The sequence below is a fragment of the Hibiscus syriacus genome, unplaced genomic scaffold (genome assembly GCF_006381635.1).
Source record: "Hibiscus syriacus cultivar Baekdansim isolate YM2019G1 unplaced genomic scaffold, ASM638163v2 tig00111100_pilon, whole genome shotgun sequence".
NCBI lineage: Eukaryota > Viridiplantae > Streptophyta > Magnoliopsida > Malvales > Malvaceae > Hibiscus > Hibiscus syriacus.
The window spans coordinates 976,468-1,003,930 of NW_024062985.1; the positions used below are offsets into that span (position 1 = coordinate 976,468).

General features: G+C 34.7%; 4 protein-coding genes and 1 pseudogene across 4 annotated transcripts; 2 read left to right on the forward strand and 3 right to left on the reverse strand.

Moving 5' to 3' along the window:
- The first annotated feature begins 5,269 nt into the window (after positions 1–5,269).
- LOC120153546 (cullin-1-like) lies at positions 5,270–6,010 on the forward strand. The gene is made up of 2 exons (XM_039165476.1): positions 5,270–5,589; positions 5,813–6,010. The coding sequence occupies exons 1-2, from the start codon at positions 5,311–5,313 to the stop codon at positions 6,008–6,010; spliced, it is 477 nt and encodes a 158-aa protein (XP_039021407.1). The 5' UTR covers positions 5,270–5,310.
- A 185-nt stretch (positions 6,011–6,195) lies between these two features.
- On the forward strand, positions 6,196–9,240 carry LOC120153469 (cullin-1-like). Its single transcript, XM_039165418.1, has 13 exons — positions 6,196–6,295; positions 6,395–6,471; positions 6,543–6,632; positions 6,739–6,819; positions 6,938–6,993; positions 7,264–7,411; positions 7,495–7,644; positions 7,722–7,777; positions 7,895–8,015; positions 8,092–8,250; positions 8,335–8,697; positions 8,789–8,956; positions 9,139–9,240. The coding sequence occupies exons 1-13, from the start codon at positions 6,196–6,198 to the stop codon at positions 9,238–9,240; spliced, it is 1,671 nt and encodes a 556-aa protein (XP_039021349.1).
- A 582-nt stretch (positions 9,241–9,822) lies between these two features.
- On the reverse strand, positions 9,823–10,787 carry LOC120153480 (hevamine-A-like). Its single transcript, XM_039165424.1, has one exon. It carries the CDS (start codon positions 10,776–10,778, stop codon positions 9,888–9,890), a length of 891 nt encoding a protein of 296 aa, XP_039021355.1. The 5' UTR covers positions 10,779–10,787; the 3' UTR covers positions 9,823–9,887.
- A 4,252-nt stretch (positions 10,788–15,039) lies between these two features.
- On the reverse strand, positions 15,040–16,296 carry LOC120153547 (annotated as a pseudogene).
- Positions 16,297–18,911: 2,615 nt separating this feature from the next.
- On the reverse strand, positions 18,912–26,177 carry LOC120153455 (peptide chain release factor APG3, chloroplastic-like). Its single transcript, XM_039165405.1, has 15 exons — positions 25,968–26,177; positions 25,794–25,850; positions 25,212–25,292; positions 25,043–25,100; positions 24,836–24,939; positions 24,464–24,515; positions 24,113–24,166; positions 23,730–23,788; positions 23,317–23,481; positions 22,989–23,061; positions 22,740–22,872; positions 22,489–22,546; positions 19,542–19,589; positions 19,223–19,306; positions 18,912–19,054 (listed from the first exon to the last, which is right to left on the reverse strand). The coding sequence occupies exons 1-15, from the start codon at positions 26,118–26,120 to the stop codon at positions 18,983–18,985; spliced, it is 1,251 nt and encodes a 416-aa protein (XP_039021336.1). The 5' UTR covers positions 26,121–26,177; the 3' UTR covers positions 18,912–18,982.
- Between the last annotated feature and the right edge of the window lie 1,286 nt (positions 26,178–27,463).

A 27,463-nucleotide genomic window follows, 5' to 3' on the forward strand; every position in this document is an offset into this window, starting at 1 on the left:
GATTGCTTTTCTATGTTATAATTTGTTTTGTTTATGAATTTTAATGCCTTAAGGTTGTAGGAACTATGATAGTAGCCATTCCTTAAGTGATTATTTAGTGTTCGAGAGAATGACTAAGTAGCATATCCTTAGTATTCGAGAGAAACTAGGGAGGAACCACATAAGCAAGGGATTCTAGATAGTAACTAGGCCTAATCCACCTTAGAGATAAGGCTAGGATTTTATTCGACTAAAAGGAGTTGTGTATGAGCGATAAGTTAGATGTTAATGCTGCCGCAAAAAGGTATTGCCGAGATATATCTTGTTATCTGAACCAATAGGATCCCTGCAGTAGCTAACGGCAATCGGTTTTGTCAAGGCATCTTCAATCTGTCGAGTCCCTTAACTATAGATAGCATATGACACCCTTAGTAAACTCTGCGGGCAGTTAAGGCATAGAAGTATGACCATTCTGAAAAGTAGACTTAGATTTTCGTTAGTGACTCCCATCACTCATTCCCATAGTAGCTTGTCGTGTGAGGAGTCTAAAGTTTTTATATGCAAATCTAGTATTTACAGTTTATTTTACCTTTTTATTTTTATTTGATTGCACTACAGACAATTCATTTTGCCACAACATATCCATTTGCTACCACATTGCCATCGTTCCATTTCCATACCATCCATTCATTTTGCCACAACATTATCATTTGTATATATAATATCTCTAACTTTACTTAGATGACAGAGTAAAGTGTCATGGCAAACTTATTTGATTTCCTCCAATCCCTATGGAGAACGATACTCACTCATCACTTTATTACTTGTTCGATTGTGTATACTTGCACATAATTCCGCATCCATAATTAGTACTCACAAAACGCGGACAGAAGGCGATCTAGAATGGCCATCCAAGTGATAATATTGAGCTTATGTATGTGAAGAGGAAACCAAATCACTTTATGCCAAGAAACCTTGTCTCTATGAACTCTAATATTTTCATGTTTATATATATTATTACTATTTTGTACATTTTTTTTATTATTTTACTATTAAGAGTAGTATAAACTTTATATATCTCATATGTTACAAATTAATTGTGTATTTATATATTAATATGTAGTGTTCAAATAAATTTTTTGTCGTATTAAATCATTTTGTATGCTAATGTATTGGTATATATGTGTCTGTGTTCAAATAATTTTTTATACCATATTATATTATTTTTGTGTATATAGTATTAATATATATGTGTTGTGTCAAATCATTTTGTATATTAACTTATTGATATATGTGTTGTGTTCAAATGAGTTTTTTTTTTTTTGGGGTTACAACAGCTGAGCAGTAAAAACTACAGCTTCACCTAAGTTCAAGCCCTTATCGAGTAGCCGTTGAATTCCATAAGGAGGATGGCTCAAAATGGTGGGACCCAGGCTGATAGATCTTTCAATCAAAGCCAGCAAGTCGGCCACAGCATTCGTCTCGCGATTACCATAGACGATCTTAATTTTCCAATTGAGATTAAGAAGCTCACGAATCCTTCGAATAATGGTAGTCTCGTGCTGTTGGGATAGGAGAGTTGAGGATCCGCACGGCTTCGCTATTGTCAATCTCCACTTCAGTGCATCTTGTGCCCTTCTCCCAAGCAAGCCCGAGACCATTAAGGATCGCCCAAAGCTCAGCATGGAGGGCTGAGCACCGACCAATGTTCCGAGCAAACCCCGCTGTCCACAGTCCTGCACTATTTTGTATTGTATCAAATTTTACATTGTTTTCATAGACAGAGATTTAAAAATCATAAAAAATGTCATTTATTTAATTTATAATTTATAATATAATTTATAAAAAATTAAATCTACTCAATAAACACTTGTCATCATTCTTTTTCTTTTTTTTTTGAAAGGTTGTTTTGTATTATTTATTGCAAAGAGCCTACAAAGCGAAAACATCAGTGAGTGTCTCATTAAAAAATATCTTTAAACCTATTTTGAAAGAAAAAGAGTGCACCGATCTGATGTTTAAAAACAATCAAAATATTCGATGACCATACCACCACTGTACGCAGCTGTAAACAACAAATTGCAGCTCAAACTCACTGCAGCAACTAAGAAAAGAAGTTCCAGGCACCAAATTGCATAAACAATTGCATCCGATACCAACTAACTTTTATCACACATGCCACATCATTAAAATTCACCAATTGAATACACTTAAAGCGCCAAACACCAAGCTACAGGAACCAAAATAACACCCTAACCCCGAGAGAAGAATCAAGCACCTACAACCTAAATATCAGCGCAACGTCAATAGAACACCATTTAACCCCATCTAGCCATATGGATCCAATCCAAGATGAAAATAAACCACCACAGACCTCCAGAAACACCAACCCAAAGCAGAAAGCAATAAACCAGAAAATGAAACAACCAAATATCGATAGCAGAAATAATAGGCCAAATGCTCACAATGGGTCTTCACATTTCAAGGATAATGTTCACAAGTATGAACCACTCATCCCAGCTTCACTTCAAGAATACCATCACTTATCGATCTAATGAATTTCTCCATAGCAGGTTCTCACGCTCCAGCTTAAAAATGGAGGCCGAAATAAACCCGAAGAATACCATCACTTTATACAAACATAGTCACAATTGACCAATACCACAGAAGAATCCAACATTAAGTCCCCGGGCAATCACAGACTAATTTAACAGGGGAAAGCCACTTAGGAAGTCAGTGACGGATGGTGCTAAAACAGATCACTTGCATTTGCACCAATGGCCTATCCTAAGAGTCGAATACTCAAATAGTTGATTCTCACATCATCTTTTATTATTAAACAAAACGTCTTTCCTATAGAGCCACAAGCTCCACATTACCCCAAAGAAAACTAACCTCCACACGGGTTTGTAAGTGAAAGAAATATGCTGGTCCTCCTAAACAAAGAGATGTAATGGCACAATAAGTGATCGACCGATTCTTGCTCTTCACAGCACAAAACACAAAGACACCGATCCAAATTTAATACACCCCTATTTGCTAGGCTCAGCATAGTCAGAATTCTTGAAATGACCGCTTTCTATACAAACGCCTCAACCTTGGGTGGCGCAAGGTTCGCCCAAACAAGTTTCCAAACGCTATCTTTTTCCTTCCCATCACATGTTGCTAATTCACAAAATTTCTTCGGTTTGTATATATCATCCGAGCATCCCTTCCAAATCAGATGATCCACCACAACAGCCGCACTTGCTGCTTTGCTGATTGTTCCCAAAAACTCATCTCATATGCTCAATTCCCAATCAAAAAGAACCATCCTAATCGCAATTTTCCAACTCCAAATTCACACACCTTGCCCGATTTCTTGACAGCCACGGCATAAATACGCGGGAAAACAACTTTTAAAGATGAGACATCCGTCCAATTATCCTCCCAAATGTCCACTAATTTGTCGTCACCCACAACACACTTTAAGTCTTTTTGATAAAATATTGCCATCCAAATTTAGAGGCCTAGTAATGTGTCTCCACACCCACGATCCTTTTGTCTAATGAGTATGTTTCGGTTTTAAGGACAAGGGATTCTATCCATATTTGGCAACAATGACTTTTCTCCACATGCAATTTGATTGGAATCCATATCTCCATATCCACTTACTGGTTTCTTATTTTTAAGTCAAAGAAGCCCAAACCACTAAACATCTTTGGAACGCATGCGGACTCCCACTTCACCCAGTGAATCGTTTCCAAGTTTGCTTCTTCAAAAACAATAAGGTCGTCCGCAAACTGGAGGTGTGATATCCGCATATCCGATTTGCCCACTAGTACCCCTTATCAAATCTAAATCCGAGACTTTACAAAACAGACCACTAAGCGCCTCTCCCTCGAGGTTGAACATAAAGGGTGAAAGAGGGCACCCCTGCCTTAAACCTCTTGTAGTGCTGAAATTCTCAAAGTAAATACCATTTACCAGAACAGAGACGGAGGCTGTTGAGATGCACGTATAAATCTAACGTCTTCATCTTTTACCAAAACCTATCATTTTCATAATCAAATCGAGAAATCCCCAGTCCACCGAATCATAAGCCTTGCTAAAATCTGCCTTGAATATTACCGCTTCACGCTTTCGGCGAGATAAGTCCTCTATTAGCTCGTTTACAATCAGCGAGCATTCAACAATTTGTTTCCCCACAGTGAACGCGAACTGGCTCTCCCCGACTACCTCATTAATGCATCTGACCAATCTTTTTGCGAGAACAGGAGCCACCAATTTATATATACTGTTAATGAGATAGATGGGTCTATAGTCTTCAGTTTTCTCTGGGTTTGACTTCATCGGATTAGTGCGATAAACAACTTATTGAAAGATTTCTCCTTCACCTTCCCTAAAAAATTCGTTGAAGAAATTGACGACTTCACCTTTTACCAATTGTCAAAACTTCTTATAAAAGTCTAAATTGAATCTATCGGGGCCGGGAGCTCTTGACCCGTCTGCAGAGTTAACCGTATGCCATATTTCTTCCTCCGAGAACGGCTCTTCAATAGCGCGCCTGGATGCTACTCCCAATTTCTTCAAATTGACACCAAATTCTTTAACGGGGATAGTCTTGCCTGTGTTAAAACAATTTCGGAAATGACACATGAAAGCATCAAAGATTTGTTTCTGCTTGGATATCTCCTTCTCCCCTACCCGAATGACCAATATATGGTTTTTCCTTCCCATGATTGCAGCTGTAATGTGAAAAAAAATTGGAGTTCATGTCGCTCTCTTTGAACCATTTTAATCTCATCATTCTAAACTAATATTTTTTTTTATTTTTCATTAACAAAATACTTCATAATTTTTTTGTAAAAAAAAACATAACATTACCTAAACTATATATTTTTGTAATACTTTAAATATATGGCAGAAAAAACGCAAACCCAATTTTTTTTTACTTCTCCATATCTATATATAGACCTTAAAATACGTGAACTCATAATTTACAGGTTCTTCACACGTTTGCCTTGAACTTCTGTAACGAACTCTAGTTTTCTTTTTGGATCTTTTGGCGTGAATGAGTATTTTTGCCAATGACGTATGATGGGGAGATTGCTTAGATATTATATCGTTGTTTGCATGTTGTGATTTTCTGTCAAGGTTGACATTCATCACCTGTTATTATCGTTTATTTGATTTCATCTGTACATAAATTTATTCATCACTCAATTCTCGTTTGCTTGTTTTCATGTTTAAGGTTTTGTTTTCATCTTTTTATAGATTTCAATTTGAACTCTTAGCTTCCTGATTTTACACAATGGACCGGGAGCGCAGCATTATCGAATTCGATCAAGGATGGGCAGATATACAGAAAGGGATCTCAAAGCTGAAGAGACTATTGGAAGGGAAGGCAGAAACTCCAGTTTCCATAAGAGAATATACGATGATTTACACGTATCCTCCAATTACTTATTTTCAGTTGTATTGAATTTTGTTTGGCCACTTAATTATTCATCATCTTCCTTAATTTGCAGTACAATCTACAACATGTGTAATCAAAAGGAGCCTCATGATTATTCTGAACAGCTTTATAACAAGTACAAGGAGACACTAGATGAATATATCACTTCAACAGTAAGGAATTTGTTATTTTACAGATTATATTGTTCGTTAAACATTTTAGTTACTAGTTTCCTTCGTAAATTGCATTTTAAGCCTATGGTTTTACTGAAAATTGGTTTGTATATTCTTCTTTCAATAGTTTTCTACTCAATAGAAACCCTATGAAAGTTATTTATCCATCTTCTTCGGTAAATATGCCTTTTGAATCTCAAGTTTCCTCCTCTTTGAAAATCAGGTATTGCCACCTTTAAGAGAGAAGCATGACGAGTTCATGCTAAGGGAGCTTGCTCAAAGATGGCTGAATCATAAAGTAATGGTTATGTGGCTAACACGGTTCTTCCAATACCTCGATCGCTACTTCATTACCCGGAGATCGCTGCCTGCACTTAATGTAGTTGGGATGACCTGTTTCCGCGATCTGGTTGGTTATTGAATTTTGCTAATTATCTTTATCGAATACTAAACATGTTGCAATGACTTGATTTCCAAAGTTCTGATGCCTGTTAATTTCAGGTATATGACGAAGCGCATGCTAGAGCCAAAAATAGTGTACTTGTCCTTGTAAGAAGAATGTTTTATCCATTTTTTTCGAAGCATGAGATTGGCATTCAAAACAAAATGATTTCGAAGCATTCTTGCTTCAGGAAACTCCTATACTATTCACAAAAGGCATCAGAATGGATTGAGGAAGATACTTGCCCAGATTACATGTTGAAGGAAAGAGCCTAACTGTTCACCATTTGTTTTTATTACAAGGTTTTTCACCCTGGTTGACAAGGTTGGTTCTAATCGTTTTCATTTGAATGATAACTGCAGTGTGAAGAATGCTTGAAGAAGGAAGCGGACAGGGTGTACAATTACCTGCATTTAACCACTGAGACAAAATTAACAGAGGTCAGTCGAATGTTTGGAATAATGTTTGATGTGTGACATAAAGTTTCTATCGATTTTTGTTCTTTGTGTAGAAAGTGGAACATGAGTTGTTGGCTGTACACGTAACAGAGCTACTTGAAAAGAAGGATTCAGGAATCAAGGCTTTGTTTAGAGATGAAAAGGCATATAGCTCACCTTGTTGTTTTGCTAGAAATGCTCATTCTTCTGGCTGTTTATTTCGATAACTGAATACATTAGATAGTTATTGGCTTTGTTTATCCTCTTTAGGTGGATGATATCTCTCGGATATTCAGGCTCTATAGTAAAATACCTGAAGGCCTGGAGCTTGTTGCTAATGCACTCAAGCAGGTCTGAATTTCTGTTTACCAGCTCTGCAAGCTAAATGACCATCTATCTCATGTTACTTTACGGCTTTACTGGCTCTTTATGAGTTTCTTTTCTGCCCTTTTTCTTTCTTTTTTGGCAGCATGTTACTGTTGAGGGTACAACCCTTGTTCAACAGGTAGAAGATGCTGCAAGTAAGCAGGTTAGTTTGTTGTTTCCCTTCTCTGATAGTAACAACTATAATTTCTGGATATGTTTACTAATTTGTGTGTTTTTTAGGGTAAAAAATCTTTTCTTTTGAACTAACAGAATGGGTGCAAGACATCATGAGCAATGTCTAAGCATACACCTTGCTATTTCTCTTTACAACAGTGAAAAAAGAAAGAAAGAATGAGGGATGGAGAGAAAACGGATGATACATAATTTTTTGTTTTGACTACTCAGCTGTCAATCTCTTGTTGCTTATAGTCGGTCATTTTCACAGGACTCAAATGCTCCTGGTCGGAACGAACAGGTAGATTGTTATCGGATCCTTATACCGAAATTAATCGAGCTGCAAGATAAGTATAAGATATATCTGAACAGCTGCTTTAAAAGTCATGATCTGTTCCAAAAGGTTTGTGTTGGAATACCTAAACTTTTACATGAATCATGTTCAATCATCTCATCTAACACAAGCTTTGTTGAAATGTTCAATAGGCCTTAAAAGAGGCTTTTGAGGTATTTTGCAACAAAACTGTTAATGGCAACGTAAGTGCAGAGAATTTGGCATCTTTCGCTGATCATATCCTCAGGAAGGGTGGGATTGAGAAACTAGGCGATGAGGCCATTGAAGAAACACTTGAGAAGGTAACTTTCTCAACCTTTTGATGCTAAATTCATAGTGATCTGAAATTGATTCTAAACGATCTGTTTGGTTCCTGAAGATAGTTGAGCTGCTGGATTCTATCATTGAGAAAGATGTCTTTTCTGAATTCTACAGGTGAGACTATTATTATTATGTTTTCTATTAGTTTTATATGTGCATGTTAAAAATATGAAATGCAATGAGTTTATATGGTACATTTTGATCCTTACTTTATGGTGCAATTATTAACAGGAAAAAACTTGCTCGGCGGTTGCTTTTTGACCGCAGTACTAACGATCATCATGAAAGGAGTATTCTGAGTAAGCTAAAGCAGCGGTGCGGTGCACTGTTCACCATGAAGATGGAGGGCATGGTAGTTGCCTCTTTTATTTGATTGCATTGATCATGGTTTTAATTGTGATTAAGCATGTGTTCTACCTTTCTAATAGGTCACAGATGTGGTACTAGCAAAGGAAAACCAGATCAGCTTTCATGAATATCTTAGGAACCCAGATTTACATCCTGGTGTTGATTTTATAGCTACCGTTCTTACCACAGGATTCTGGCCGAGTTACAAATCACTAGATATCATTCTCCCTACTGAGATGGTAATGAAGGATGGAAGTAATCCGGCATGTTTTTAGAAATTCTTTTTCTTTTCTTATCTTAAGTAGAGAATATCAATGTTTCAGGTCAAGTGTATGGAAGTTTTCAAAGGATTTTATGAAAAGAAAACTAAAAAAAGAAAGCTTACATGGATACACTCACTGGGAACTTGCCACATCAATGGCAAGTTCGAGCCGAAACAAATAGAACTGATTGTTTCAACTTATCAGGCTGCTGTCCTCTTGCTTTTTAACGAGTCTAATCGGCTAAGCTATACAGAGATGGTGTCTCAGTTGAACTTGACTCACGAGGACATGGCCAGGCTACTGCATTCACTGTCATGTGCCAAATATAAGATTCTAAATAAAGACCCGACCTCAAAAAGCATCTCCCAGAGTGACACCTTTGAGTTCAACTCCAAGTTTACCGACAAGTTGAGGAGGATCAAGGTGTTTTGCAACTCTCTTTTTTCACATTTGTATCTGTTGGGATTGAGAAGATTTGTAAAACTAAAACCTACTTGTGAATTATCCGATGTAGGTTCCTCTACCAACAGTGGATGATAGGAAGAAAGTTATTGAAGAAGTTGATAAAGACAGGCGTTATGCTATCGATGCCGCGGTTGTGCGCGTAATGAAGAGTAGGAAAGTTTTGTCCTACCAACAATTAATTTCCGAGACCGTCCAGCAGTTGAGTCACTCGTTCAAGGTATTGTTATTAACAAGTATTTGAAGGATCATATCTTCATGTTAATGTCTGAATATAAATATCTGACACTTTAATTTCCAAAAAAAAAATGTAAGAGTAGAAACATATCTATATTTGATATTTGTGTTGGAGTCGGAATAATTTTGTTATTACTAATAAGATATATTGGTGGGAAATTGCAGCCTGATATTAAAGCCATCAAGAAGCGGATAGAAGATCTTATCATACGAGACTATATGGAAAGAGACCCTGACCAGCCAAACATGTTTAGGTACTTGGCCTAAACATCGCTCTTTTGCTTCCTATACATGTTTAGGGACCCTCACCATTCCATTGATATTTAAAATTTTCCTTTTTTGCGAATAAACAGATAAATTATTTTCAATTAAACTATAGTAGCAATGTTAAATTCTCAGAATAAATTATTGTTATTACTATTACTTCTTCTACTTTTATTATTATTTTTATTTAAATAGTTGGTTAAAATAAAATAATAATAATTTCAATTTTTTAATTTAATCATAAGTCATATATATTTATATTAGAGTTTTTTTTATTAATGATTAACTATCATATTTTTTTAATAATCTGTATGATTATAAAATAGTATTTGTCCACAACTTCATATAACATTAAAATAAATATATCATGCAAAACATAAATAAAAAATCACTATCGTAACACTCATAAAATATTAAACCGAATTAAGTACAAGTTAAATTTTTTGAAAGATTATAAAATAACTACCACGCATTAGTAATAGTAATAACAATAATAATAATAATAACACTATTGAAGCAACTTATTCTTCGAGACATAATTTGTTGTTGAAGCAACTTATTCTTCGACACATAATTTGGCCCCAGATTTGGTATAGGCTACCGGTACTAGGTTGCTTGCTTCATATCCATGATATATATATATATATTGTTTATACATTACTTTTAATGGCAGCACTATAACCATTGACCCTATCATAGTATCTGTTCCAAAGCATAACACCTCCATACTTGGGTGATTTCTTGATCTTCGGAAGTATTTTAGAGTTCAACACACCAGGTGGAATGTACCCACTTCCCGCCGCCGCCTTGGCCGCCGGTAACCCTAAAAACAACTTCTTTATTGCCTTAATACTAGCCCACCGCCTCCACGAAGCTAGAATCTTGCTTGTGTTACCTGGACTGTATTGGCAAGGTGGATTGTTGTAAAACTGAACCCATACATAATCGAAAAGTCCAGTACTAAGTGCCGACCCTAAGAATCTCTCAGGGATCGTTGGACACTGAGGAGCAGCCGACAGGTAAACTTTCTTACCAGGCTTACTATATGCAGCCAAATAACGTGCGAGATCATCCCAGTGTTTAGTGGAGCCGAGCTCTATATCAAAGTCTATACCGTTCAACACGGCGCTTCCTAATGGCCGGGAAGGCGATTTTCCACCCAAGAAGTTGTTGTATAAGTAAGCGGCTACCCTCTTGGCGTCGGCTTTAGAATTCAGAGAGTATTGGCCGATGCCACCGCCGATTGAAAGCATTACCTTGATGCCTTTCCTTTGGCAGTTTTTTATGGCCGAACTTGCAACCCTGCAACCACCATTTGCAGGATTGCAATGGCCTGCAAGATTCAGCACCGGGGATCGTCCTCCACCGAACTTGTTGAGGAAGGCTATGTTGACGTATTTGTAGAGTCCAGTGTTACAGGTTTGGTTCAAGGTCGTCTCGGAGCCGCTTTGACCCCAATAGATCGCGATCCCCCCGCCATGGGAGACCTGGATCAGGGCTAGGACTAGGAGGGAGACGAGAAGTTGTGTATTTGTCGACATTGTTGAGACTTGACTGTGTTGTTTGATAATGGCGATGCAAAAGGTGGATTATATAGAGTTGAGGAGAGCTCAGCCCAAGCGAGACGTTGTCACAACTCTCATTAAAATATGAGCGAAGACCCATTTTTGGCGGTTCACTGCCCTTTCATCTTTTCATTTTATTACTTCATTTGTTTATATTGACAGATAAACTCGAAAGACTAATTCATCTGTTTTTTTGTTCACTATAGTTTAATCTAAACTTCAATGTCAAGCTAATATTTTTCGTCCTTGATCGTCTTTCTTTAAACCAGAGGCGGAACTGTGTGGGTCAGGAGTTTTCAAATTTTGAAAAACTATCAGTATTCCCTTAAAAAAAAATCAAAATATTTGAAAAACTAATATATACTTATTAAAATTACTTTTACCAATATATTTTTATCTAATTCACTGGTAGTATATAAAATTATGTATCATGTGTCAAATACCAACCTTTAAAATTATTTATTATCCTATGAATTCAAGAAATGAATTATACTATAGAAAGCTTGAATTAACATGTTAACTTTGTTAATAATTTATAGAGTCTAGTTAAAATCTTTCGGTTATTATTTTTCTTCTTTCTTGAGTTTAGGTAAGAATTCTTAGAAAAAAAACATATTATCTTCCCTATCTAGCGATTATTTGTTTATCCTATTAAAGGATGAATTCATTGGTTAAACCTATTCTCCACCCCTAATTTTGCTCTTAATAAGGTATCTAATTTTTAGATGGATTTTTCTTCAATATTCAGCTTCACTTCATTATTTGTCATTTTATTATTTATAACATTCTTTACATCATTCTCTTATAGCATTATTTCAAAATAATAGATCGTTGAAATTAATAAACACATGTGAATTTATTAAGTGTCTCAGTAATTAAAGAAATATTATTATAAAATATTTATGATAATGAACTAACTAGGTATCTTATCTGTATATATATATATATATATGAAATTAATATAATAATTTATTTATATTCTTAATAATAATAGAGTAATGTAATATAATTTACCTTAAAATATGTAAACCTGTTCCTTTTCTTTCTCTTTCCTTCCATCCTTGTATTCTTTTTCCTTCCTTCCTCCTGAAGAAAGGCCACCTGTCAATTCATGAAAGGAAGACTTGTACAGTGATTCGTGTACGCTTCTTTTATATATTTGTTATATATATAAATATTCAAATAGATCAATCCAATAAAGAGAGAGAAATACAATAAATTTAGTTTTTTTATTTATTTATTTTATCGATGCCTTTATCCGCCATGCTTAATGGGATGGCAATTTGTTGCCTAAAAAACACGATATTTGTAGCGAATTATTGTCCGGACCAAAAGGTTTCATCGGATAGAAATACAATTAATAAAGTATAGGATAAATTATATGTTCAAACTATTATTTTGTTATGCTTTGGTCATCTTATTATTATTATTTTTAAATTATATCTAATATTATATTTTAATTCCATTTTGGTTACATGTCGTTAAAATAATAACAAAACTATTGGAGTGACATTTTTTATATTTTTCATGGCATGACATTATCTTATGGTGACAAGTCAGAATCATCGTTAATTTTTTAACGACGAGTGGTCAAAATGAAACTAAAACATAATGTTAGGTATGATTTTGAAATAAAAAATAGTTGAGTGACTGAAATAGAATAAAAGTGATAGTTAAGATATTCAACGTATAGTTTACCCTAATATATATACATATATCCTCATTGTTTTTATTAAGAAAGAAAAAATATCTAAGAGTTTACAACTAGATTCGTAAACTAAAGACATTATTAAGATATTCTCTTATAACCATTAATACAATAAATTAGTCAATTAAGATCATATAATGACCATAAAAGGAAAATGTGAAAAATTCGCTTAAAAAAACTCGAACAATAAGTAGATACAAACAAATCTAATTGTTATAGCAAATGAATCACAATAGAGGATTTAATAACTGAAAGATCACCGAAAATTAATCGGAGTCATTAGCTAAGCATCATAAGAAACTATCAATGAATGTAGGTTGTGCATCTAAACTCAATTAGAGGGTCCAAAATAGGGAAGAGCAGCGGGATAACAAATTAGCATCATCTTGATCAGTCGTGACGACATTAAATTCAATCCTAAGAAAAATAAATAACAAGAACGACCAAACGATCGAAAAACGTGTTATAAAGATAAAAAATATCGTAGCATAAAGATAGAGTTATTATAATAAAAAATAAAGATACAAGATAAAAAATAAAAAAGAATAAAAATTAGTGACAGACTAATATCACCGTCTACCAATTAAGAATGAAATAAAAAAATAAAGATAAAAAAAGGAACAATCATCCCAAAGACGATTTTTTTTTTCATTTTAATAATGTGAAAAATGAGACGATTCAGATCCATTTGAATTCAATACTTTTTTGTCTTATCCTTCCCATAATGTGTCGACCTCGTAAGTTTGCCTTTGAATTGTTTGTTTTTAATTATGTGTTGACTTATAATTAATTTTAAATATCAACATATTTTCGGAAACGTATTGATATTTATAAGAATATATATCTTTTATTTAATTAATAAGTTTGCCTTTGAATTGTTTGTTGTCGTTCTCAAAGTCATGGGTTCGAGTATCAGCGACTGCACATATAAATTACTTAGAACATATATTATTTTATAATCACTTTAATTTACTCAAAGAAAAAAGTTATTTAACTTTAAATTTATATATGTAGTTTTTTATAAATTTTTTTAAAATCATCATAATTAATTATAGGTTAACATTTTTTAAATATTAATTCAAAATCACGCTACTTAAAAGATAACATATTATGTATCATATTATAAAGGTTAAAGTATAATTTCAATTAAATATAATAAAAAATGGTATATAATCAATAATTGATTCATATTTCAGTGATTCATGTGCAATTATAGAATTTTGACTATAATGTTATAAATAATTTATTAGTACCTATTATTAATATATTATTTTTTTTGGTGAGTAATTTGGAGGCACATGAGGAACTTATCGGGTTGTATTTGCATGATGTGGGTAAACACAAAATGTTTAGATTGGTTGGGCCTATACTATATGTGACCTTACTAAAAAATTAGCAATATATTTTTTGTATATTACTACTCTAAATTTATTTGAGTTAATTACATCATGATTCCTTAAACTACTATTTTCATTTTAAATTGGTCTTAGATTTTTTAATATTTCAACTTTATCTCTAAATTATTATCTTCATTCTAATTTGGTCCCTAACTTTTGAACATTTCAATTTCATCCCAAACTATAGGTATTTGCTAATCACATCCCTTGTTAATAAAATAATTTGGCAAAGCTATATTATTATATGTTTGAAAAAAATAAAAGTTAGGTTAAAATATGGTTAAAATTACACATTTGGATGAATTTAAGGATGAAATTGAAAGATTCAAAAGTTTGAGAATCGATTTAGAATGATGGTCATAGCTTGAGAAGAAATTGAAACGTTAAAAATTTAAGGATTAATTTAAAATATTCAAAAGTTTAAAGATCAATTTAAATCAAGAATCATAATTTGAAGATGTGATGCAAATAACTCTATCTATTTATCTTCTAATTATAAAATATCTATCGTATGAATCAATTACATAGATAATATTAGTGCATGTGATCACTGAACTATTGGAAGCATGAAGACCATATGTAGAACGGGTGCTTATTGGGCTTAGCTTGGTTAGTGTTGGGTTTTAGTTTGGAAAGGAGAAGGGTTTGACGCTTTAAGGGTGATAGTGGATCTTACTGGTACATGGTGCAGATGAAGATGATGAAACTTAATGTTTTGGGAGTGTTGAGGTTGACGAAGTGGTGAAGGTATCGGTTTATGGCCTTATGGGTATGGTGAAGTTAAAAGTTAAAAGTTCTGGGAAAGGTAATGGCGGTCATAGATGCTGGGGGTTTAGCTAAGCTTGAAGATGATGATTTATGAAAGTATGATCATTTTTTGAGAATGTTGTTAATGGAGCCAAACTTTTGAAATCAAATTCATTGGCTTCTTCTCCATTCAAAGTGCAAAAAAATTCCTTTAGCTAACGCTTCCTGAATTCATGACAACAGATAACTAATATATGAAACCTGTAGATCAGAGTCTTCGTCCCCCATAATCATAGATTTTGCAGAGGAACTGAAGCTAAACACTGCACATATATCGGACTATATATCTATGCGCCATGAATTTAATATGCACGCGAAATGCAAGTTGCAGTGGCACTAATTTGGTGCCAAAATTCACCAATGCTTAGTTAATTTACTACCAATTGATAAGTAGAGATTAAACATCATAATCCCTCAGAATTCACCTTCCCTTGATATACACACAGCAATTCAGGCACTTCCTCCTGATATCTGCTCAAAAACCTCTCAAAGAACCGTTCCTCGACTGGCAGCAACACGGTCGTTAAGATGAAATCTTCTTTTATCAATCCCTTGGACGACAGAATCTGGAAAACAGAACACCTGGGGATTATTCTCTTCTCCAAACTGAGGAACAAGACCACGGAGCATTCAGCTATAACTCTGGATGGCCACCCTATTTCATTAACAAAATAATCCATACTCTTCACGATTTTCTTCTCCGACAACATCATGGAGTGAGGCGGTTTCCTAAATGCCGAGAGAATATCATCTTTAGACCAACCCCATCGCTCGTAAACCTCGAAACACTTGTCCCATATCGACTTGTTGCCTTGCCTTTCCCCGAAAGGGCGTGAATCGCTAACACGAACGTGGGTTTCCTCGACTCGAACCCCATTCCTTTAACCTCTCTCACGGTTTCACAAAAGGATCCATGCTTTGCATCACGGCTTCGGGGAAATGAGTTAATAAAAGGGAGACACAATTCGGGGGCACGCCCGATTCTTTCAAATAAGCCACATTGGGGATAAGACTCTTAGAGGGATCTACTAGGAAGATCCATGTAGTGCGCTTCAAGGCAGCAACGATTTTTTCATCAGATAGCAAAAACACTCTTGAGAAACTCGTAAGTGGGGATGATTTTGTTCCCTAAACTTCGGGTCAAAAGGGTTGTCTCCGATGAAAGAGTCCTCGCATGTTCAATGCTTGACAACCCGACAGACCGAAAAAACTCGAGCTTTGGCAGAAGGATATTTTGGGGATGGGATAAAAGAAGCTTTGGTCGTTTCCTGATGAGATTTGAGATCTGGGTTTTTGAGAACCCGTAGTTTCTCAAAAGAGCTAAGATCAAATCGGGTCTCTCAGGGGACTGGAACTGTATCTTCTCGGAAACTGCAATGGCGGACTCTAAGGAAAAGCCGCATTAATTTATAAGGTAAGCGACGGTGAAAGGGCGTTGCTTGGAAGTGGTTTCGGGGGTGATGGGTTTGAGAGGAGTCTCGGTGTCTTTGAGTGGAGCTGGTTTTCTCGATTGGAAGGGCGCCGCAGAACAAATTGATAGGAAGTCCATTCTTAGGGTTTGGAAATTTTGGTTTACTGCCATTGTTGGAGATCATGAGTGAATAAAGATATCGGTTGATTTGTTGAAATGTTTACGAGAAAATTGAAAAATGTGAAAGAAAAGGAATTTGTCGAATTGAAATTTAATTTCATATTTTATTTGGTTAGTAAGAATTAAATTTGAATTCAGTTTTATATTCTGTTTGATTCGTAGACATATTAAATGAATTTGATTTTAGTAATGTTAAATGACAGAATTACCCTTCTTATTTTTTTACTTAATTTTAGTTTATTTTATAAATTACATGTAGCAATATTATAAATTTTTTTAAAACAATTACATTTTAATTTTATTAATTGATTATTTATTTCAATAAATTATAAAAATCATGTTAATAAACATTATAAATTAAAATCATCCCAATTAGAGATGGTTATGGGTCGGGTTAGGTAGGGTTTTTGGTCCACTCGACCCGACCCGAGAACAAGGGAACTTCCACCCGAGATCTGACCCGACCAAAATAAAGTTTTACCGACCCGACCCGAATGTATGAATTAGAAACCCGACCCGACCCAAAATAATAAAAAATTATTTTTATTCAATAAAAACAGTGACTTAATTAAAATATATATATATAGAGGGGTATTATTATAATTATTCCTAAATATATAAGGTAAAATTATATATTTTTTGAGACGGGTCGGGTCGGGTATTTTTCACCCTAAACCCAAACCCGACTCGACCCGAATATCACACTTAAAAAAACTGACTCAACCCGACCAAAATAAAGTTTCACCCGACCCAACCTGAATATATGAATTAGAAATCCGACACGAGCCGAAATAATAATAAAAATATATTTATTCAATAAAAACAGTGACTTAATTGAAAAAAAAATTATATATAGAGGGGTATTATTGTAATTATTCCTAAATATATAAGGTAAAATTATATATATTTTTCGGATCGGGTATTTTTCACCCTAAACCCGAACTCGACCCGACCCGAATATCACACTTAAAAAACCGACCCGATGCGACCAAAATAAAATTTCACCCGACCCGAACCGAATATATGAATTAGAAACCTGACCTGACCCGAAATAATAAAAAAATATTTTTATTCAATATATAAATAAGTTATCAAAAGATTGATGAGGATAGTATGGTCAAATTTCAATTCCCTCCAATAAGATAATTGAATTCCATCATAGACTGGATGTAATTCACTTTCCCTCATTTGATGGAAAGTTGAAGCCACGAGAGATTTAATTCCCTCGGAAAACTTAAACCAAATATGAAAAAGTGGTAGAATTGGATTATAATTCCCCTAATTTCAAGGAATTCATACGAACCAAATGCCATCTTAATTTCTTTCGGAGATCAAATAAATTAGCCATTGTGGAAAACCACTTCCACTTCGCAGCGGGCTTGGCTTTTGGAAAATGAGATGTCCGTCTATTGAGCAATCACCATTGATGATTAAAGACCTGAATCATAAACCAAACAACGAGAAGCAATGCGAACAAAGAGAAAGGAATGGCGGCTTAGGACTTGAGGGGCCGAAAAGTTTTAGGTTTGTAACCAATGTAGGCCAATATTATATTGGGCCAGTCTTGCAAAAGTGATCTTTTATAGCCCATTAACTAGAGCTACAACAGCCTGGTAATCGATTAACTCGGTATATTAAAGCCATCAATCACAGTTACAACGCCCTAACTGGTCTAATCACTTCAACAACCAAAACTAACATTTAGCCATTTTCTAATGACCCAACAAATCCATCTACCCAATTTCTTCAATATTCACTTAGCTTTTCTTTCTGAACTTCTTGAAGTAAAAAAAAAAACTGATGTCTTAAATCTTGTAATTTCAGTTTCAATTATGCCAGTAGTTGGCGGGTTCGTAAAGATGCCTTTCAGTGACCTTGAAATTGAACACTGAGATGAGATTCTTTGAGTCCATCGAGCATAAGTTCTAGAGGTCTGCTACCGTGGATTTTCTATTTGGTATTTAGAGTTTTAAATTGAGTTTTATACGAAATAAGAAAAGGTAAAAAAGTACACATAGATCCTATTTGACTAAAATAATATTATTAAACAGTTTACATTATTTCCATCATAGAAAGTAGTTTTTGTCATCGTTTCGCTAATAACTTAACGGTGGAATAATATAATTGAATATAAAATTAAAATTCAATATTATAATTGAAGACATTAAAAATCCAATAGTATAAACGAATCACCAATAAAATTTATCTGGTATGGTTTACCCTATTTTTAATTTAATATTTTAGACTAAACTACACAACGTAGGGTATTTCGAAAGGGTCAAAGGTCACTTGTAACTGGTAATGGTAGTACACTGAGAACTGTATAGTGTAATTTCATTTATAAACCCAAAATTGACAAGTTATAATTTACAAAAGCAAATTTTAAGAAGATTTTACTGCAGAAAATTTTTTTGCACTCAAAATATGAAATAAAGAAAGAAAGCAATATTACCAATAAAACAATTTATACAACATACATTGCATTTTAAGAATGTTAAGTTGTCTTTGTATTTGAACAATTATCACAGCCACCCAAGCGAAAAGCATTGTCATGATGATGGGACTGGGAGTGCAAGTGACTGTGCTTTCTTGATTTGTTGAACGAGTATCTTCTTCAAAGTTTATTCCATTCTCGCCTGACATCACGGACACTCCGATCAAATCACAGTGTTACCGTTTAGCCAGCGGTTGTAGCCACAGACTCGGCAAGCTCTTCCAGGAGCTCCTTCTGCTCCATTGATGCACAAGCCTGTAAGATGCAAGACTTTGCATTACAATTTTAATCATATTCCAGTGTATGGAACCCTATTCTATATTTTTTCTAGTTCGATATCGAGATAGATACATGTTCATGTAAAATATTGGGAAGAGAAAGAGAGAGGGGCAATGAAAGAAGAAATAGAGGTATAAATAGTACCTGAACTGCGTTCTCAATATCACCTTCAAGAAAAGATGTAAGCTCATAGTTCATCTTTAGCCGGTGGTCGGTAACCCTATTGTCCTGATAAAGGTAGCAACACGATACTTATCAGACTCCACAAGTGACTTGCAGTCAGCCATAAGCCATTTGAGTTTCTAACAAAGGCAACATAAGCAACCAGTAATTCCATAAACAAAATATACATTCAGCATATCTAATCTCTCTTAAAAATTGTGTAAATATTGTCTATATATTCTTATATGGTTTCTATATGCTATATCCTGTAACTAAAAGCAACTTAGAAGAAGCTTGGGACCTTATAATTGTAGGTTCGAATCTTTTCAGCACGAGCACCAGTACCAACCTGCATATCAAGATACGTGACATAAACATAAGGCATTTCAAATCCAGTCCCAAATATTTAATACCAAAAGGAAAAATCCAGAAGAGGAAATTTCATTTAGAAGAAAGCAAACACACAATCAGAATCAGCATACTTTCTTGCCAATCTGTCACTACAACCATACAGACATAAGAGAGAATATGAAACAACAAACAAGAAAGAGGGCAAAACGACCTGAAAAGGATGGTACTTCATCATACAAGTGAGCATGATACATGGAAGACTTGCAAAAGGTTCTCAAAGATTCTTTTAACAACTATTGTAATGCTTAGTTAATGGTGTGTGTTAGCTACTGTTAACAACTCAAGTTTAATAATGATGATGATGATCACCCAAAATTACCAGACTACCATTGGACACACCGTAGATAGTTATTAATTTGTACTTAAATTGGAGGTATGGAAGTGGAATTGAGGCACTTGAAGCTGTATATGAAAAGTCATTTTCATTAAACCCCAAAACTGCCACTCATGTAACAAGCATACCATTGGCTAAATGGTTTCTTGCTAAGTATCCGAATATAATTATTCAGGTTGACTCACTTGTTGGGGACCCCACCCTTGCAGACAAGCATCATAATCCTATTTTTTTATAGGAATAATAGGCCTTATTAAAAAACCCCTTCATGATTAATGGAACTTGAAGATAGTTCCTTAATCAGCGGAAGGAGGAAAAGAGTGCCCTAGGATTTCATCAACTTCAAATAAATACATAATAATACAAGGTCTAATCTCCCTAAAGAGATAGAAAACCAACAAGAAACAGTCCTTAACAGAACATACAAATCAACCAATGCCTGCCTTAGCTAGGACGTCCGCCTCTATATTGGATGTCCTATTAACCCATCTAATAATACATTCACAACACTAAGCTTCTGAATAATGTCTTTAACAATATGAACATAAACAACAGGACATAAAACAACATCCTTGACCCAGCCAACTGCCACCCTACTATCACTCTCAATAATCAACCGATCCTTAAACCTATGTCGAATAGATTCATAAAAATTTAAACCCTTTAGGATAGCTTTCAATTCCATCAAAGATGGAGGCCCCGGACCAGCAGCCTCATTGAAGGAGCCAAGAATCGAACCAGACATGTCTTTTAGAACACCGCCTAAACCACTCCTCTTCCAATCACTAGAAACAGCCGCATCCACGTTAAGTTTAATAAACCCTTTGGAGGAGGGGACCAAGGAAACTTAGTTGAATCCGATTAGAATGGGACGAGCAAGATTCCCCTAAGGAAGGGTCAGCAATAAGAGCATCCTTGGAGATAGAAATCTTAGTTTCCTTAGCTAGAAACCATGAAGCAAGCCTGGCCCTTGGTAGAAAGAAAATTTCTGCTCGATCTAGCTTCCCTCCATTGAACACTATAGAATTCCTAGTTTTCCATATTGTCCATAAAATCACTCCAGGAATAAGTGACCAAATTAGAGAGTTGGTCTTTAAGTCAGCCCATGCAAGTAGGAATCTTTCAGCATCTTCATGAAAAATAGACTGAAAATTCCAGTAGCCCATGAATTTAGTCCATATTGGCCAAACAACCAAACAAGAAAAGAATAAATGAGATGGTGACTCTTCTACTAGCTTACAAAAAGGACATAAAGTATCATTTATGCCCTGAACACCTCTCTTAACCAGAGTTGTCTTCACTGCCAGCTTCTTTAAGACCACTTGCCAAAGAAAAGTCTCCACTCTAGAAGGCAACAAGCCCCTCCAAACAATAGTTTTCCAAAAATTAGCTTCCACCGAATCGAAAGTACCCGAATAAGATAGATTAACACATGATTTAACAGAGAAAACCCTGTCTCCATTGCCCTTCCAGAACAGTCCATTAGCAGAGATAGAAAAATCCGAAATAACAGCCATCAAATTTGTCAATTGCTCATATTCCCAGTCATTCAACTCCCTTCTCAACTGAACATTCCAAAACCAACCCCACGAGCTGTATTCCCCAAACTGAAATAATTTTCCAGTTTTGTTCACTGCAATAGAGAATAGTCTAGGAAACATGACCATTAAAGGATGATCCAATGCCCAAGTCTCTTGCCAAAACCGAATATTCCTCTCATTACCAATTTTATAGCTATATTTGCTTCTGATTATACAGCCCATCGTATCTTTAAGAGAAACTTTAAGAGAAAGAATGTTCAGAGTTGGCTTCCTCCTCCAACACATTTTTTCAAACTTAATGTTGATGGGGCAGTCAGAGGTGATGGGCTGGTGGGTGGAATTGGGGGCATTTTAAGAGATTCGAACAGTAAAACTTTAGGGTCCTTTTCGAATGGTGTTGGTTCAGGTCCTCCTACTCTGGTTGAATTGAAAGCCATTGAGAAAGGCATTGATTTCTTTCTCTCATCTGTTTGGGCTACGAAGGGAAGATTGATAATAGAGAGTGATTGTAAATCACAGTGGATTGGATTTTGTTGCCGACTTCAGCTCCTTTTTTAGTACAATGGTTGGGAAAATTGTGTCCCTAGTTTCTGCTAGGGAGATTATTGTTAGACACATTCCTAGGAGTTGTAATTGTGAGGCTGATATTTTGGCTAAACAGGGATCGGCTGAATTTTTTATGTTTTTTTAGTAGGGTTTTGTTGGTTTACTGTTGTTTGAGGCTGAGCTAGTGTTGATGCTTATGGGTGGTTAGGTTGATGTGTTTATTTGTTTCGGTTAAGAGTGTTTCCAGGGTGTATCTTATGTAATATTCTTATGTTCAATAAAATCCTAAGGCACTCTTTTCCTCCTTCCGCTAACTAAGGAGCTTCCCTACAAGCTCCATTAGTCAAGAAGGGGGTTTTTAACGAGGCCTGACGTTCTTATCAAAAAAAAATGTAACAAGCAAACCAATGTGATACCTGTGATTTTCGTTGATTCCTTATCAGCTCTGTCTGCTCCCTTACTTTTATTTCATACCTGTAAGGATGACATAGATCATAAGGAATGGACCAAAATGGAAGATATAAGCTATTTTTGAGAAAATATGAAAGCAAGGATACTGATTACTGATCTCAGATAATAATTTCTAATTACTGATTAAAATAAATAGCACTGTAAAACAACAAAAACAGATACCACAAAAGCAGTATATGGTTAAGTTGTGCCTCACAGTTTTGCTCGTAGCAGCTGCAAAGCACGATTCTTGTTCTGAAGTTGGGTCCTTTCTTCTGTACAGAATATACGGATCCCAGTTGGCTTGTGGATGAGATCAACCGCTGTCTCCACCTTGTTGACATTCTGGCCTGCACAATAATGAAGCATAAAGAACCTCTCGAAAAAATGGGGGAAAGGGAAATGACACATGAAGAACTGCAGATTCACTTGATCATAGTTCAATTCATATTCTATGCATTTATACCTCCAGCACCACCAGATCTTGCAGTTGTGAGTTCAATGTCTTTTGGATCAATTTCCACCTCAACTTCATCGGCCTAACCCAAAATTCATGTAAATCACAAATGAACTCAAATGAAAAAAAAAAGAGCTCATGATCAGATATGTTGAATGCAGCAGATAAAATGCAAGCTAATGTTTTGTTAAACAAAGGCTTGTAATAAGCATTCAAAAGGCTAAAATAATTGATATTAATTCCTAGGCTCAAAACACAGTTGAAAACTGAGATGACAATGGGTTCACACGCAAGATGTCTCAAGGCAAATCTGATTCAGGTCTGTAATGTAATCTACCTCAGGCATGATGGCTACAGTTGCTGTAGAAGTGTGCACACGGCCCTGTGTTTCTGTTTGAGGAACACGTTGAACCCTATGAACACCTGATTCATATTTCAATTTGCTGTAGACACGACTCCCCTTGACCTCTATCACACAAGTTTTGAATCCTCCTTTTTCAGCCTTAAAAGTGCCAAAAATTTGAGTCATATGAAGAACAATAGCATGGATATTTTGCTGCTCTTGAAAAACAGCAAGTACGATGCTAGAAATACTTTGTACACAATTTTAATTAAAACTTCCTAGCAATAAGTACTAGAAGTCATATTAACTATCAGTTATGGCTGTTTTGATAGAATGAGTATGGAACCCATGTATTTTAACAAGATTCTACAAGAAGGTACAATTAATATTACTCCGGTAAGACATACCTCAGAGCATGAAATTAGGGTGGATTTCCAAGAGTTCCGCTCACTGTACTTCTGATATTCTGACCTGGATATTAGTGGAAAGGATATTGAAGGTCCATTAAGATGTTTTTAAAAGAGCAAGGTCGACTAATCTCTAGTCAAAATATATCAGAAAAATATATAGGTCAAAACAAGAATCAAAACGTATCATTTGCCTGGTTCCATTAAGCTAGAAGTAGAAATTAAATTGTTTCCTAAGTCAACCCCAGCATTATTTTAAAAAAAATATTTCCGTTCTACTTCTATGTCATAAAGTCAATAGCTTCTTTTAGATCGCCTTAAAATATTCAATGATAAAAAATGATTACAATCCATAAATCTAAAAGGATAAAAGAAACATGTACCTACAAGATCACCGGCCCATATTCCAGCCTCATCACCACCAGTACCTGCCCTCACTGGAATATAGACAAGCATAGTTCATTAAAGTGGGAATGTGAAGGAAATTTTCATTAGATGATGCATCTAAAACTATCATCCATATCACACGGAAAGTACAACTTGTATGAAGATCAATGCTTAAGTAATAAGTATATAGAAATATCCAACCAAGAGGAATGATTTCTAACATGGATAATTGCTCAAACTGAAGCACAATGCAAATTATAGCGAAGTACAGCCTGAATCCTGTCTGACCTAGAAATTCTGTCGATAAATTATCTCCTCAACAAGATTAAGAAAGGCGATATAATTACCTTCAAGCATTATATTTCTTGCATCAAGAGGATCACTTGGAAGCAGCAGCAACTGTTGACATAGAAGCAATATAGTAATTTGAGAGACCATAAGCAATAATAGTACATATTCCACTATAAGGCTCGATATTGATTAATGCTCATCAAAGAACAATGGTATATAAAATATGCAGTCAGTATCCAGCTCATTCCAAAATGTTGGAACATTTTAAACGGAACTATTTTGTAATGCAAAGAAAAGTGATCATAACTTCTATCTTGCACTTGACTAAAGTAGACAATAGACACATGTTATTCACTTGGATAGTGGCTCCTAGATATGGAAAAAAATTATAGTGGTAGTTAGATATGAGTTAAGATATTGAGCGAAACCTTAAGCTTCTCCTCAAGCTCTTTCAGTTGACCAGATAAAGAGCTGATTTCAGATGCTATCATCTCAGCCATATCTTCATCAGTGCCATCCTCTTCTGATGAAGCTGAAAAAAATATGAAAAAGGATTGACTAGCTTTTATCTTATAGTAAACACAACTTTAAAAATCTTATAGAAAAACCATTTTAAATAAGATCGTCAAAATTACCTTTGGCCTCCTTTAATTGCTTCTCACAATCCTTAAATCTCCTGAAAGTTGATACAACCTATCCATCAAGAAAATAGAACATGAAATTCATGTCAATGGAAACTTTATTAGCAATGAAAGAGATTAAGGGTTTTATCCAGCTAAGAGGAAGCAAGACGAAATCCAATACCTCGTCAAGTTCCGAAACAGATTGTGCCAGTTTTTGGTATTCAGAGGGATTGGAGACAACATCTGGATCAGCAAGCCTAACCTACAGTGTCATTGTTTAGTGAAACAGAAACTTAAATAAACAACTGAATTTGGAGACTATCAATGGCATAGAGAACTATATTTTCAAGTTTAAGGTAGAGAAACCTTGGAATTTTACTCCTAAATCATTCATCAAGACAATCATCACCACATTCAAAAATATTAGAAACAGTTGATGCTGAAAACGAATAATTGCCTGCAGTGTAAATGGCAGTTAAGCTATCAAAGGCAGTAAAAGATAAACCTTATAGTTTGACCAACTTGGATTTCCGTTTTTACATTTTTGGCGAAGTGTCTTTCTAATACCGGATGAACCTAGCTGACTAACTTTTCTCAGAGCAAATTTTATCCTCTGCGAAGCAAACTTACAGAAACCATGCCTAATTTTGATTCCAAAAACTAAAGAATAATCAGGCCGACCAATGTGACTAACACACAACTAAAACACTCTCATTTCTCAAATAATTGAAACTTATTTAACAAGAGAAATTAAGAACTCTACCGATAATTCCTTCCACGTCTTCTCTTCAGATTCCAGTTTCGTTATCAGATACGGCTCCTACAAATAAAAAAAATCAAAAAGAGAAAAACGAAAGCAACAAAAGTTTATCTTTAGCAAAATCTCAGTTCTGCTTTCCTCGATTTAAAACGACGAAGTTTGTTTTGTCAAACGCACCGCCATACAAACGATTCTCGAAGCTCTGAATGCAGGCCAAGGTCTGGGTAGCCTCAAACATCTCGATTGAGGAGGAAAACGGCGTAGAACTGGGAAGGGATTGAAAGTAGTAGTGAATATTAGAGCTGTAGAGCACATTGCAACGCAGTTCATGGCTGCTAATGTATCTTTTAGAGATAAATTCGATGCTTGTATATCTATGGTTGTGGCGGATAAAATGTGAAGAGAACGAGAGAGGTTGGAGGGCGTGACCGTGGGGCTAAGGAAAAGAAACGGTGCCTCGCAAACTCATCTAAACCCCAACTGATAACGTTCCGTGTTTTTAGCAAACATCAGAGTGAAAATAATACTCCCAATTAACAATTTTTTCTTGCCAATTTTTTTTTTAAGAATAAACTCATGTTTAATCATTTTTATTTTTATTTTGTTCACTTTTGGACTTTAAATTACAAAATATATTTCGAATGCTTATATTAGCAATTTAGTTCAATTTAATTAGTAATTCATTAATTTTTGTTATTTCGATGATTTAGTATATTAAAACTGATTAGTTTTTAATTTAATCCCTAACTTTTTTATACAAACATCAATTCAATCTTGAATTTTTGTTTCCTTCATTTTTTTATTTTCTTAAATAAAAGTTTTAAAAAATCTCTCAATCTTAGAATCTAATCAAAGTCCCCTCATTAACCTAACCATTAGAATATGAAAATTTCAATTTATTCATTTTTAAGCCCTAAATATGAAACCGGTATTCATTTTATAAAAAAATATCTTAAACTCGACAATTATAATCCAAAACACAATATAAAAACTAATACAATGAATTACTCAAATCACCTCAACCATTTAGTCAACTTAACTTCATACACACTTGTCCTCTCATATCTCGAAGATCTTTTTTCTTAAAAAAATATTTGATAGTCTCTTCCTATCACGTCATCCATAGTTTCAACTAATAAAAATCACTTATCTTACTCTTTTTTTTCTTTTATCACTAATGTACTCATAATTAAATTTCAAGTAATCATCCATAGCTAGATATAAATAAATATTCTTTGTAGAGAAAGCAGTCTAGCACTATTCTCTTGTCTAGTCGCTTTGGTATTCTATGATAGACCATATGCTTATTGGTGTCGAAATTATATTTTTTATTTTCAAAACTTTTTTCTGTCTTTAAAATTGTATTTTCAGAATTTTTTTTTCTTTGAACTTATAGCTTGCTGGGACAGCAGGAACTGCTTTCATAAAATTTTGGCTTGAAAATCTTGTATTTATATATCTTAGAAGGAAGCTTCAAATATTTGGCGGAAAACAAAATTCATCATTTGTTTATCTGAACTATATTAAAAAAATGGTTTGACATATTATGCTAGAGATGAGATCAAAATCAACAGTGTTGTCTACTACAACAAATGGTTTGACATAGATAGACGAGCAATATAAAGTTTGAATGGATGAGAATTTGATATAGAAGATGTTCCTGTTGTTAAAAT